At 39.9% G+C, this 13,938-nt stretch overlaps 2 protein-coding genes and 1 non-coding gene across 4 annotated transcripts; all 3 read right to left on the bottom strand.

Annotated features, from left to right (window-relative positions):
• Positions 1-3,138: 3,138 nt before the first annotated feature.
• Positions 3,139-8,138, bottom strand: LOC146370253 (C-X-C chemokine receptor type 2-like). Its single transcript, XM_084908328.1, has 2 exons — positions 4,854-8,138; positions 3,139-4,753 (listed from the first exon to the last, which is right to left on the bottom strand). Exons 1-2 carry the CDS (start codon positions 4,858-4,860, stop codon positions 3,678-3,680), a joined length of 1,083 nt encoding a protein of 360 aa, XP_084764454.1. The 5' UTR covers positions 4,861-8,138; the 3' UTR covers positions 3,139-3,677.
• A 124-nt stretch (positions 8,139-8,262) lies between these two features.
• nabp1a (nucleic acid binding protein 1a) lies at positions 8,263-12,142 on the bottom strand. Of its 2 annotated transcripts, none has more exons than XM_084908330.1 (6): positions 11,097-12,142; positions 10,742-10,880; positions 10,571-10,642; positions 10,101-10,185; positions 9,865-9,916; positions 8,263-9,306 (listed from the first exon to the last, which is right to left on the bottom strand). In XM_084908330.1, the coding sequence occupies exons 1-6, from the start codon at positions 11,188-11,190 to the stop codon at positions 9,104-9,106; spliced, it is 645 nt and encodes a 214-aa protein (XP_084764456.1). In that variant the 5' UTR covers positions 11,191-12,142; the 3' UTR covers positions 8,263-9,103. The 2 variants fall into 2 exon arrangements, with proteins under 2 accessions (XP_084764456.1, XP_084764455.1); XM_084908329.1 differs by having other exon boundaries at positions 9,847-9,916; positions 11,097-12,141.
• Positions 12,143-12,712: 570 nt separating this feature from the next.
• trnas-cga (transfer RNA serine (anticodon CGA)) lies at positions 12,713-12,794 on the bottom strand. The gene has a single exon. It is a non-coding gene; the product is annotated as a tRNA-Ser (tRNA).
• Between the last annotated feature and the right edge of the window lie 1,144 nt (positions 12,795-13,938).

Genomic DNA, 13,938 nt, shown 5'->3' with positions numbered 1-13,938 from the left:
CAAGGAAATAAAGTTAAACCTTATAAAACTGACACAAAAACTGAATCTGTAAGTGGCTTTCCATCAACAAACCCAAATTTAAGTTGTATAATCGTGTATATAATTGTACTTTTATCACAAACTGTGCCCAAAACAGCTCAAAAAACCTGCTGTCTTCCAGTATTGCTACACATTTAGTGCTAGCATGCTAGCTTTGCACATGTACTTGTCCATTTATATTTATATGTATATTTATACCTATATCTCTATATTTATCTCTTTATCTTAATATTTATCTATCAATATCTCTGTTTTACACTCATTTTATACGAGTGCCTGATGTTTGAGTTATATTTGCTGCTATGACAACCAGAGGTGGAGCCAGACATTTGAAACACCCGGGGCTTAGCCCAAAAGGGTAGTATGCATGTGGGATTTTTTTTTTTTTTTTTTTTTTTGGGGGGGGGGGGGGTTAGAAATGACTGAAAGATTAATTGGCCCTGTTTTGAGTTTTGTTCAAAAAAGAATGACTTCATATAGGGAAAAATATATATCACATGTGCAGGACACCTTAAACTAGTTTTTTAATTAAGCAGCAAGGAAGAACAAGGTCGGGGCTGCATCAAGACACAGGGACTAAACCCCAATTCAACCAGACCCAGAACTGATCCAGAATTAAAACAGGACTACAACAGTTCAAAATCAGGACTACTTGGGATTTAACCAAGACAGAACCAGAATCAGAACTAGATGATAGTAGCACTAAAAATCATCATAGACCTGCACTACACTTATTTTTTAATTCTACCAAAGTCCACTATTTAGATTGAGAAAAGTTTATATAATTATTTATCCTTGTTGTGCAAACAAGCCTGTAAAACTTAATAAATATAGAATTTGAAAAATAACAAACCTAAAAAGAAACACTAGGTACGAGATACATGAGTACCTATGATACGGTGATACTTTTGGTAAACAACCATTTGACTAACATGTGTGTCTCACCTGCTCTTGTTCCATCTCTGTTCTGTCCTCATTCTCCTCTCTCTCCCTCTCTATTCCTCTCTCTCCCTCTTTGTGCTGACAATCATCAAATATACAGATATTTACAAACTCTTCAGATAAAAACACAAACACTTTTTTAATTGTAACATCAAATCAGACTAAATGTTTATTTTTTTAGATTGATAAATATAAAAACATATTTGTTAACTTTAAGAGTAAAGAGAGAAACTATCTGTATTTCTTAATTGCAAATGGCACCAAATTGTATTCAAATTTGAGCCACACTTATGGAGCTCCACGATTCTTTTCCTGGTGTTTTGGTTGACATCTCTTGATGTTCCCATGTCACAGAAACAGGCTCTGTGTTTTGCCTTATATGCATCCACAGCTGTGCCACCAATTTACTCACATGGACTCTACTAACCTATCAGAAGCTTCTTCAGCTCAGAATGGAATCCTCTGGAGTTTTCTTATTAATTAACAATAAACTTAGTGTATATGTGCTCCTAAATTTGAAGAAAAGTGATAATAAATAGACAGCGCTGTCTCTCTTTATTCTGACATTTAACTAATTCAAAAGATATTTCAATATTTATCTAAAACAAAAGTTTACTCTAAATTGATGTTGTACAGTAAAAATGTTTTATGTTTTCTCCCTAAAGTGTATGTAAATATCTGGTTACCAATGTGAATATCCTGCTGTGTACTGAAATCCCTCTTGTTTTGCATAGAAATATACTGAACAACATACAAAGCATAATATATAAAATAACATTTACCTGAGTGTTTTCTTTGAAAGAACCCTCTAATGTCCATTCTTATATTTCAGTACATAACTGAAACCGATTTAGTCGGGGAGGGAAACAACTGAAAATATGAAATAAACACACGTAAGCTAAGACTCTAAAAAAAAATAGCATTTGCTCGGCTTTTCATTTCGCCAGTTGTTGATTCACTTGAAGAGCAAGTAAGGTAATATTGGTCAAGTGATCAGTTTGATATCAATCTTTCGTGATGCACCGTCATATTTACATTATTTGTACGGTACGAATGATTTGCTTTGGTACCTGGTCAAACTTTTAAGCTCTCCTTAGTATGGCTGGCTCCGTTTCTCCAACAGCGCACTCACAGGCAGCAGCTGCCCCGCCCTCTCGCTCAGTCGCTTAGTGCCTGAGCTCGGATCATACCAATATCAGGGGGAATTCACGCACAGTCGTAAATTCCCACAGTGTGCACTATGTGCTTCGAATATTGTGTGTACTTTTTGTTTTATACAGTTGTCAGCCAGGCATCTAACTATGAAAAAATTACACTCCAAAAGACCCCGGGCTTCTGACAAAACCCGGGCTTAAGCCCAGTAAGCCACCCCCACGCTCCGCCCCTGATGACAACTCAGTTTCCCTCTGGGATTAATAAAGTCTCTGATTCTGATTTACAATATACATGAATGCTGAAAGAAGCTGCAAACTTCAGCTGCAATGAAAACAAATAAGCCTGACATACAATACCTGCATGGAGCAGTTTTGTTGTAAAAAAGGACAAAGCTTGTAAGAACTGGGCAGTGAGAAAAACATGAACCTTTTAATTAACCTCTTACATCTGGTAGGAAAAAAGGAAAAGCACAAAACCCAAGAAAGCAACGTTTTGGGCTGTAAATGTCAGATTAAAAAGTTTGAAAATCCACTTTCATAGCTTTTGCATCCTGGATTTGTGAAAACTATTTAAAGTTAGACACAAGTTCAGCAGTAGCAGTTGGTTAGTTGCACACCTGCAAGTTCTTCCCGGCAAAATAAGAGTTTCTGTGGATCATCCAAACTGGCACTATTTCTGCAAACCCAACAGCCAGTGCCAGGATTGAACCAACATGCTTGTCAGTTATCAAGTAAATTAGATGTTTTTGATCATTTTGTAATCAAGAGGGAGTAGATATCGCTCCTCCGATCTCAAATATGGCTGCATTTCTGTGGCTGCAGTCATCAAAACTTCTGCTTTTTCTCGCCTATACAAGCAAAGTTCACACCATTAACCCAATGGTGGGAACCTTGTGGAGGAGGGGGGGGGTTTCCCATCATTTGACTGTTGTGTCTCAGCTGATCAATGAACACATAAACCTCCAATGACTCTCCGGTGTCATATCAATCACAAACAAAGGAGCAAAGTGGATGGTTTTATTCATTTATCATATATACAGACGTTGATGGCAACCATATACAGATACAAAAATGTGAATGCATTTCTATAAAAATAACTCAATGTTATGCAATTGATGAATTGATGTTTCACAATCTACCGCCGAATTGTTGCAACTCAGAGTTCACTGGCAAGGGCTCAGTGTTAATGTTGTAATCCTGCAATGTCGTGTTGAAACGCGACATTTTTTATTTTCTCTTTCTTCAGGAACATCATTGAAGATGACGGGGCGAATTTAACAAACCTCAAAGAAAAACAAAAAAGTGTGTGCAGCAAATCAAAGTTAAATAATAATAAAATAGAATCTAAAGTCTTAAAAAGTATGTACACTAATAATATTATTACACAAATTATTTAAAAATATTTTGAAGTCTTTCTTTGACAAATATTAGCTGCAGTACAAATATGAGGATTATTAAAACTAGCAGTTTTCTACACTTTAATCCCCACATTAAATCTCCCTGATCAGCTGATCTGAGTAGTTTCAAGTGTCTCTGATGTTCTCACATGATTGTAGGCGTGAGCTCCGATGACAGCGAAGATCTGCTGCTTCTTGACGTTGGCGATCTTTCAATGATTCCTATCTTTGCCATTAACTGCCACAGCCTCCTTCTGAATTTCTCTCCCAGGAAAGCGTACAGCACTGGGTTTAAACAGCTGTGAAGCAGGGCCAGACTCTGGGTGACAAACATGGCCTGGTCCACTGCTGTCCTCGCTGGGCACTGATACTCTACTATCTTTGCCCTGAAAAATGTGTCCACTATCACTACTAGGTGGTACGGCGTCCAACAAAGCAGGAAAGCGAGGACCACGAATATGATAACTTTCATGGCTCGCTGGCGTTGAAACCCCCCACGGACGTGAAGGAGGCGATGGATGGTGATTCCGTAGCAGGGCAGCATGATGGCCAGGGGGATGAAAAAACCCAAAGCGTGGCGGAGAATTCTGGTGGCCAGTCGCCACTCATCAGCAGTGCTGGGATCGTATTTTTCAGCACACAGTACGTGACTAGAGTTGTAAGAGGTGAAAGTGGAGCTGAACAAGCCCGGGAGGGACAGAAGCGCTCCGACAATCCAGACGGCAGCACAAACTCCCCAGCTGACCAGCTGTCGATTAGTCCTACGGACCTCCATGGCGCGCACAATCACAGTGTACCGGTCCACACTGATGCAAGTCAAGAAGAGAATGGTTGAGTAGAAGCTCACCTCTTGGAGGATAGTGACTATTTTGCACATGGCTTCTCCAAACACCCAGCCCTGAGTAACCGAGGTGGCCCAGAACGGGAGGGTGATGGCGAGCAAGAGGTCTGCGATCGCCAGGTGGAGGAGGTAGAGGTCAGAAGGGGTCAAAGGTTGCTTGCTTAAGCTGATCACCAGCCCCACCACCACGTTACCGGGAAGTGCCATCACAAAGATGAGGACATAAAAGACACTGACAACGATCATCACAGTATCTGAGATGGTGTGAAAGCTACAGGGCTGGGTGGCGGGGTCAAGCAAAAAGTCTGTGTAATTATAGCTAAAGTTCAGAGCATCGTAAATGGCACCAAAATCCTCCCAGGACAATGATGAGTTTGGTTCTGAGGACAAAAAAGAAAAAAAGAAAAGAAAGCATTAAATTATTACAAAGACTTTTCCCAAATAGATTTAAGTTCATACTCCGAGGATGAAAAAACTCACCAATCATTGTGATGTCTTCTCAGCGGGACGCACTGAATGTGTCACACGAAGGCAGGAGACAAATGATGTATCCCTCTAGACCCCTCCCATCAGGTCCATTTTCCTGTTTGCGTCACACACACAGACTTTGATTTGCTCAAGAATCCAAACATGAAGGAAGTCTGTTTCCAGTCCCATTTACATTTACACATAGCTGCAAGCATATAGCACAACGTCACTGTCATTTATTTCTTTTTACAGCTTCATGTGTTGTTGTTTTTTCTTTTTAATACATCATTACAGAGTATTTTTAATAGTCTTTGTTTTGTTGTTGTTGCTAAACCACAGTGCTTCCTCCAAAACAAACCCAGGCCCATGATGTGAATCACTGTGTCATGGGATTACTGTCACACTGGAGGCAAAATTGAAACAGAAACCACTTGTTGATGTGGTCTGTGAAATCTGTGAAATAAAAAAACACTGTTTGTTTTGTTCCATGCATCGCGATCGTGTAAGCCGTATACAGAAAAAATGGGAAAATAAGGAAAAAAAAGCCTGGGGTACCGTTCAGCCTGCCGACAGTAGGATCTTTAGGAGTTGCCAGATCATCTTTTACCGAAACCATCAACCTGTGGCCTGGCCTGAAAATACGAACAGTTACAGCAATCTGACAGCAGAAGTGTTACCGTCATGATGATAATTCAGTGAATGCAGATTGGGGAAAAGCCTTGAATGTCGTGTACCTGAGTGCACAGTGGTGCTGGTATAGCTACAGGTTATACATGAGTTGTATCAGGGTTGCCAGATTCCCAAAAGAGATTGTCAGTAGATGCAGTGAAGCTGTCAGTATGTGAGGCTGATAAGAGATCCTTCTTTGTAAATAAACCAATGGTGTGGCTTAAAAAAATCCTACGTGGCCTGCTTCTAGAGCTGTTGAGTTCAAAAGATTTCCAGTAAACTTGACAATAGCCTTTCAGGCTGAGGGGTAAAATACAAAATGAAGCAAAACACACCACAACATTGCTCCACCTTTTCCCACTCAGTTTAGAATCCTATACAAATGATTTCGTATGTGTTCAAATTTTTTTTAAATTAGTCGATATGTTCAAAGTTTATTGATGCAACAGGTTGAAATCCTCATGTCGGCTTCTGTCGGTACAAATCTAAAATATGACAAATCACATGACGCTACTAGACTTCTGATCAAACACTGAGGAAGTTCCCAGCTCATCACATTCTTTGTCAACACGAGTGTCTAAGATCACATTTCCTGCCACGCTTCTCGTGTGTGTCAACTTCCAGTGTCACAAGCTCTCGGCTTTTATCGTAAACATGTTTTGAATATATGGTTCTTTGAGAAAATAATAAAATAACTTTAAAAAATAGTTCTTTGAAAGGTGCTCAGCAGTGACATGATTGCAAAAAAAAGACTAAGAAAAAAACACATCTTGGTAAATAAAAGTAGAAATATAGAGTTACAGTCAATGAACAAGTGATTACAACACATGAGCAACACAGAAATGAATTCTGAAACAGTGCTTTAAATATTTGAAATGAGCCTCGACCTCTGATTGAGAACAGGATTAGTATATCAGGAGCTGTTAAAAATAATCTTTTGGAGTAGGGATGTTAAAACTGATGGGTTGTTTGATTGGATTTACTTTGCAATTCTGGACCAGGTCAACTTAGATGCTCTAAGATACAGTGGGAGTGTGCAGCAGAAATCTAGACTCACTAACCCGAACACTGAGCCACACTGAAAAAAACCTGCCTGATATCAAAGACGACAGACAGATTCTCACTTTTATCATCTGTGAGACGGGATTGTATTTTGCAGGATCTTATTGTGTTGTGAAGACTTTAATGGGGGGGGGGGACGTTACCCATTACAGAGATGCAACATCAAAGTGTACTTGGCACGCCAATCTAACTTGCATGGTGTATTGCAGGGGTGTCAAACATAAGGCCCAGGGGCCAAAAATCATCCTGGTGAAGATTCCTATCCAATCACAGCTTTTCCCCACACATAAAATCCTCCCCAGCGGCCATTTATACTAAAGTAATTAAATGATAAATTTCTGTAATTTTACACATTTACTTCTTACAGGCCAAACAGTCGTGCTGACAGATATCTTCCTTTACTACAGAACTGGATGCAAAGACAGAATCATTATGAAGAAGTGCTGTGTGTTTGGAAAATTCTTTTTTTTTTTTTTCAAGAAGGTAACACAAAAACAGAAGTTTAAAAATTTGAATAAAGGTTATTTAAACTCAACAGAATTTTCTCCACGGGGGGAGAAACTCTTGCAAATGAAATTCGCGATTTTAGTAAAGACAAGTTGGATGTGTGGTGCTAATGTATTTAAGAGCTGCTTATTCAAAGGGGATTTTGTGCATTTCCCACTTTGCTGAAATTAAAATAAAGACACTCAGTGGAAAGACGATGATTCGGGGACGAACATATTTAAATTTATCTTTATGCAGGTGCTCAGGATCTAAGTTGACCCTACAATGAGGTTCGATACCCTAAATTTGTGTTACTTTAAATATGACGTGAAGTCCAGCTGTTTGACAGTTTAAACTTAAAAAAAAAAAAAAAAAAAAAACCCAAAACACTCCTACAGCTGCTTTGGGGATCTCTTGTAGTCCCAGCAGCACACGGATCAAACAGCTGGCCTCTACAGGCAACTACACTTTTGTTCCACTTGTGCACACAGAAGACAAAGGTGGTGTCCTGGTGTTTTTGTGCAGCTTGAAGTGTACATGTACGTAAACTAACGTGAAAGGCCCTTTCACCTTTTGACATAGAGAGTAAGAACCAAACAAAAAATAAATAAAAAGAGAAAAACCACAAGTGCGTCAGAAAAGTGAGACTGGGAAATTGCGCCAACCTGAGGCCATAATGTTTAGGTGCTTGGTGCAACAGAGGATATGAAGAAAGGGTTTTGTCGAAAGCAACACATTGCTTCAAAACAAAATTCTTAATGCAAATGCTTTCATTCGTACAGACATAAGTGTCCTAACCCAACTGTGATAAAGGAAGTTAAACAATAAAACTCCAGTTCCACTTCTGCTTGAGCGATCTCGCCAAAAACCTGAAGTAAAGAAAAGTAAAACGGTAAAGTAACCATTGTCTGGGCAAAGCAAATCATGCGAAGGCATGTCCAAAAATAACATAATTTATCAATCTGGGCACTAGATGGTGCTGTAGAGTGCAATGATGAGCAGAAAGTAGGTTTATTTTGCAGTTGGTGGCAGTGTGGAGCTTTAATAAAGGTGGCAGCATGTTTACAGGACGATGAGTCTTTTGGGGTGATGTGCATTCAGGCCCCTGAACACTTCTCATGTAGGCTTTAAACTGCAGTGTAAGAAAATATCAGCGACAGTACGAGTAACTCAAGCTCTCAAACAGACTACAGAAAAGCAAATGTGACAGAAAATTGCTCTAAAATTTATTTGGTGAACTGTTTTTGCCAGTATTTAAGTGGTCCCTAAAGGTACAGTTGATGGCCAACAAAGAAAAAAAGAGAAAGAAAACAACAAAACATGTCTTATTGAGAAGAAAAAAAGAAATCGTTCACTATCAGTCTACCTACCAATAATTAAAACTCAAAACTAACACCTTTCCTTTCACACAGTCACTTCAGAAAACAGTTTGGTTTGAAGAGTTTCACGTGGGCAGTCAGTTCAACTACTTATTTTCACAACTTAAGGCCTTTTTTTTTTTCTCCTCTAAAAAACTAAATAAAGCAGAAACTGATTTCCTGAATTAAATGACAGCTAAGCCTCGACATAAATTAAGAGAAGAAAGTGCATCAAGTGTTCAAGTAGGGTGTATAGTTTTAAAGAACATGAAGAGGGCAAGGATTCAGGTTGGTGTTTGTTTGGGAGTTGGGGGGGTAACACTGGCACAGAACTGGCAACTTGAAGAAGGGTGCAGACTGGGAAGCTGCCCACACCTCAGCCACACCAGGTCGCGACTATCTAAGAAGCCCTGAAAACGCATAAAGTGGTAGATCATAATCACACTGTGCTGCTTATGAGAGCACTACCTGCACTACGGATGACAGACGACACATCTGATCATGTTAGCCTGGATTAAAAAAAGAAAGAAATTCTGCAAGTAGTCAGTTGTTTTGTTTTTTTTATAGCGAACACAGGCTGTGATGAAGACGGGGCAGACAGGTCGGAAAGCTGTAAGAGGGGGGTAAATGGGGACGTCCATAGATTTCTCACATACCACCCTCCCCTGCACCTTCTAACCCCCAATTTCATCTTTTGGCACGTCGTGGGTCCCTGCCGTTGCTAATTGTAACTGAGGACTTTGTAGCTGGTGGGGCTCCAGCAGCAGTAACCGAAGGGGCACCGTTGCCAGGCGACCGTCCATTGGGCCGCCCGACGTTCCCAAACGTGGGGTCACGGGGTGCACCAGGTGGTTGATTATTGTTGGCATATGGCGGCATGGCACCGTTACCTGCAGGTTAGAAACATGAGTCAGTCCTCACTCATTTCAGTTTTCATTTCTGTTTTTTGCCTCACTTTTGTGGGTGCGACTGAAGTGTGTTTTGTTTTAACAGGTCACCTTCTTCCTTTTAAATCACAACATGAGTCATTTGTTAGAAGTGAGCTCATGATTGCCACCTCATGTTTGGTGTATTTTTTTTATTTTACTGCCAAGTTGTGTTTTAACCCTAGTTAAAACTAAACTAAGTGAGAAAATTACATAACCCTTGAAATGCCAGCCTTTTCATCCCTTAAAAGATTATTAAGCACATTTGTGAATAATTCAATTGATGACAGATGAACTTCTTTTAGCTGCTTCGCCTTATGCCAGTCCCTGTCTGGAATCTGAGTTTTTGAGGCTCCATCAGTACAGACAAAGCTTTGTAAATGCAGGTGACTACAACAACAAACCCAATGTTAGCATCAAAGTGTACCATTACGTAACACATGCACACAAGTCATCAGTCAGCTTGTGGTTAAATCAAAATTTGCATTAGGAAAATACACTGACCTGGTGGGGCAGATGTACCTGAATTCTGATTGGGTGGAGAGTTCCCCCTCTGATTCTGGTCGGGCTTCCCCTGGTAGACAAAGAGGAAGGCCACCTTAAATATATTTTCACTTACAATGAGGCATGCAGAAAGCTTGCAGAAGATGGTTTAGCTTGATTTATTTGGGGAAATGCACAGATCTGCGTGAGAACAGGGCAACCAAAGTGTTCTTGAGGTGTCAGCACCGGCTAGCCAGTTTCGTAAGAGTACTCACAGACTTGTTTTGCTGGTTTGCTTGGGCTAGCAGCTCTGGGTTTGGTTCACTGAAGTTGGGCACTTCTGAATACACCATACAGAATCTGGAAAGATATTAGAGAACATTTAATCATCTTGTATGATAGTTTCAGCCATCAACTGTATTGCACTCATCCTTATGAAGAATAGCCCCACTATTCACACTTTATCAGCCAAGGGAAAGCCAGACTGTAACAACCACAAACTGTACTGTAGTAGAGGACAGTGTGCAAACTTATAAAATGAAATTTTATTCGCTTTAGAAATAAACTTCAAAAATGCTCCAATCATATTTTGTGAAATGTATTAAAATGCTTGACTGTGTTTTAAAACTGTCCTGTCACCATTACATTTAACAAAGCATGACTCTGGAACAGAGTGATACGCTAAGCAGAATTCCAAGAGGGACCGGAGCATTACATAAATAGATGTGTGTGACCGTCTACTTACTCTCCAATCTTCTGTAGATCTCCTCCTCTTCCAGTGTATAAGGTCAGGCAGCCTTTCCATATAGATGCATAGCTAGCAGAGAAATACCAGGTTACACTGGTGCAGACATACAAAATATGCAAACACCGATCTCTCTGGCAACATTGAAAATTTCTACATCCGCAGTCTTACCCTCTGGTTAGCTTGATGATGTCCCCTGGCTGAATAAGGCTGCCGAGTTCATCCCAAACGGAGATAGCTATGCTACCGCTCTTGTCTGCCACCTTGCATGAGCGCACCTCATGGCCATCTTTCGTTTTGGTTACTCGACCTAACAAAAAAAAAAAAAAAGACTCAAGGTACAAATAGCTCTACCAGAGGCCAACTCTCAACTTTCACATAGAACAGTATTAAATCAAAGCCTCACTGTATTTAGGCTGTATCTCTCATGGCTTTCACAGCAAAGCTGCTGCCGGTCCCTTTAAGAAAAAGGAGCACGAGTTGATGTAGGGAGAGACCGCTTTAGCCTCACAGCCCAACTACTCACCTATTTCCAAAACGATGAACACGATATTCAAATTTTTCGAGCCAGGCTTCACATCCTTTATCAAAAACAAGGCCTCGTTTGTTGGTGCTGCCATTATTAGTGTCGAGGGTGGAAAAAAAGGACCACTGATGTCTCTCTTCCTGTCACTCAAACTCAGCAGCTATAACTGTCGTTACTATGTAATGGGGAGCTAAAACCGTTAGCTTCAGTTTAGCTAACTAGTTAGCCTGTCAGCCTTACTACTTCTAACACGTATCTTAACTGTTTATAACATAAAACACAGGGGACCAGCGCCTTAGATAACCCACGTTAAACTTAACACAAACGCTTGTGACAGTGGTGAAGGACAACTATACTCTTCACAGCTAACTGACACTAGCAGGGTGACAAGATAGCTCCGCTAAGGAACAATTCGCTAAATGTTTGCTAGCTCCCTGTTAGCTACCTTATTTTAGTTTCAGAATACGAGTGTCTGGATATCTCGTTTTTCGCGATTATCGCCATAATGTCAGCTTCATTCTTCTCATAAAATTAGCTAACGTAAAGTAGCTGTCAAGTACTCAAAACGATGTTTCGAAATCAGATACCAATAGGCTGACAAATCCAGAATCGCTGGTTCAATCTGAGGTTCCTGTTTTAACAAATACCACTCCACTGACTGCAAGTTACATCACAGCTTAATGTGCTGCCTGTACTAATAGCTTTTTTTAGTAGACCCACTCGATCATTTAGACACTTCTTTTTAATGCTTTTAAACTAATCGACCGCATTTCCTTTGTGTGCCTTTTGTAAGTATAAAGAACTGTTAGCCTTGTTAGCGCGCAGTCTGGCCAAATGCTTTGTTATACGACTAGTGTGTCTATTTTTAACTATCTGTATCCCCAGTAACGTTGCTGTTGTTCAAAAAAACACTTGTTGTTAAATGTCCGAGGTATTAATCCCTAAATACTACGGCCCCCAAAACGCTATTTTTAAAAAACTGTACACACTGCAAACTACACGGTTTAACCTTCTTGAACAATGCCCCAAAAACTACGTCAGCTGTACTGCCGGTCAGTTTTATCTCCACCGGACGATTCCATTGTTCTACACGGCGAAGGGGTATATTCATAAAAGTATATTTTAATGTGATTTTATATAGACAAATCAATATATAGAGAACAATTGTATAGTTGTATTCTTGTAAGATACTGCATCCAAAAACATAAACAGGCACAAAACCTAGCTGTTTAGAGTTGCAAATGAAAGCAGTTGGTTTTTACCATAGCAAATGAATTCCATTCACAAACAACGCGAGACGAGAGGAAATGTGAGTTTACTATCAACCGTAAAACTAACGGTGGTTTGCTTATTTATTTATTTTTAATAATGTCGCATCCGTTTTACTAATCTCGGCTTATTGTTGTTTTTGTCTTCAAGGTGTCCCAGTTTAAACACAGATTTCACTCAGATTTCACGGAGTGTACAATCCGTCATTTAGCACTAGGTATCGTGGGTAACCCTTCAGAGACACACATTGTATTAAATCAATAAATTGGGTCTAGTTTGACGAGTTTCTGAACGATTGAGTGTGAGCGTGTTTTATAAGAGGAAATTTGTGGCAATCAAAAGTTTAACGTCACGAACAGGATTCGAACCTGTGCGGGGAAACCCCATTGGATTTCGAGTCCAACGCCTTAACCTCTCGGCCACCGTGACTATACAATCAGGTGCCACATATATTTTTCACTATAAACATAAGCAATGCCGAGCGTTTACGTTACATATATATTTGGCTGAATTGTGCAAACAAACAGTTGCGTTTCCTACCGTGCTACTTACTACTGTGCAGCGAACGAGAAGAAGGATGGGGCGGTGGAAGACGCGCAGGGTGTTTGCTTGATTTCGGACATAGGAGGGAGACAAACACCATCAAAACACCCCGCTCGCTCGCTCAGAAACGTCGGAGAAATAAAGCTCATTAGACGTTTTAACGATGTACGCAAAAGAGCTGCGTAAAATATAGTGATCCTAAATAAGTTTTTTCTTGTGGATTTTATAAACGTTGTATCAGACAGTAATAAAACTAAGGTTACGACTGCTGTGGAAATTTCCTTCCAAAGTTTATTGTTGGCAAAGGGAATGAGGGTATCGATATCCTCTTATTAACAGGAAGATTCCCTCACTTTATTGGTGGAAATCAAAATTGAAATCAAAAGGGTTTTTATTGCGAATCGCTTCTACAGAACATTTTGGTTAGTCTCCGTTTTAATTGGATTAAACTGTGTTAAAAGAATAATGTGATCTTATGTTACTGTGCAATCCCAATTAATGGAAATTTGTATTTCTACAGTATCTGATTACTGACCTTGCTACTCAGTGCTAGTGTATATAAAGTCAATGGTTAATATATAAAGTCAATAGTTAGTGCTAGGGATCGGGGTTAAGGTTGGTCTACGGTGCTGCGCAACATTAAGCCACAACCAACCTGGATTTTGTTGTTTATATAGAATGAGAATGAGTAATCTGATCTAATCTCTGTATCATGAATCCACACTGTGTAAATAAGGGTTGAGTAACCTCACCACTCCTTTCAGATATGAGTGATACACAGCCCTGCCTGCTCTAAAGTGTACTAGATTCCAGCCCTATGACAAAACTAAACAACCATACAGCCCTGTCAGCAACAAGCTTAACTAGCCTACATGTTTTCTACGCAATTTTAGGTCAAAGGTATTGAATTAAAGGACACTTACTACTAGGACTCTACTATCTTTGCAGGATTCACATTTCACAATAATGCATATTCATCTTATACTGGGTCATATGGAGGCCCTTAATACATTCTCTCGCTAAAAAGGGT

The sequence above is a fragment of the Perissodus microlepis genome, chromosome 16 (genome assembly GCF_051167445.1).
Source record: "Perissodus microlepis isolate ML-2025 ecotype Zambia chromosome 16, ASM5116744v1, whole genome shotgun sequence".
Classification (NCBI taxonomy): domain Eukaryota; kingdom Metazoa; phylum Chordata; class Actinopteri; order Cichliformes; family Cichlidae; genus Perissodus; species Perissodus microlepis.
This window is presented reverse-complemented; position numbering and strand designations above follow the sequence as displayed.

What these genes read in the sequence shown, in the direction of transcription:
- nabp1a (XM_084908329.1), bottom strand. Translation starts at nt 11,190, where the DNA reads ATGGCAGCACCAACAAACGAGGCCTTGTTTTTGATAAAGGATGTGAAG. An exon ending in GATCTACAGAAGATTGGAGA is followed by an intron (nt 10,186 to 10,570) that starts GTAAGTAGACGG and finishes ATATCTTTCCAG; the next exon opens with ATTCTGTATGGTGTATTCAG. An exon ending in CAAACCAGCAAAACAAGTCT is followed by an intron (nt 9,917 to 10,100) that starts GTGAGTACTCTT and finishes TTTGTCTACCAG; the next exon opens with GGGAAGCCCGACCAGAATCA.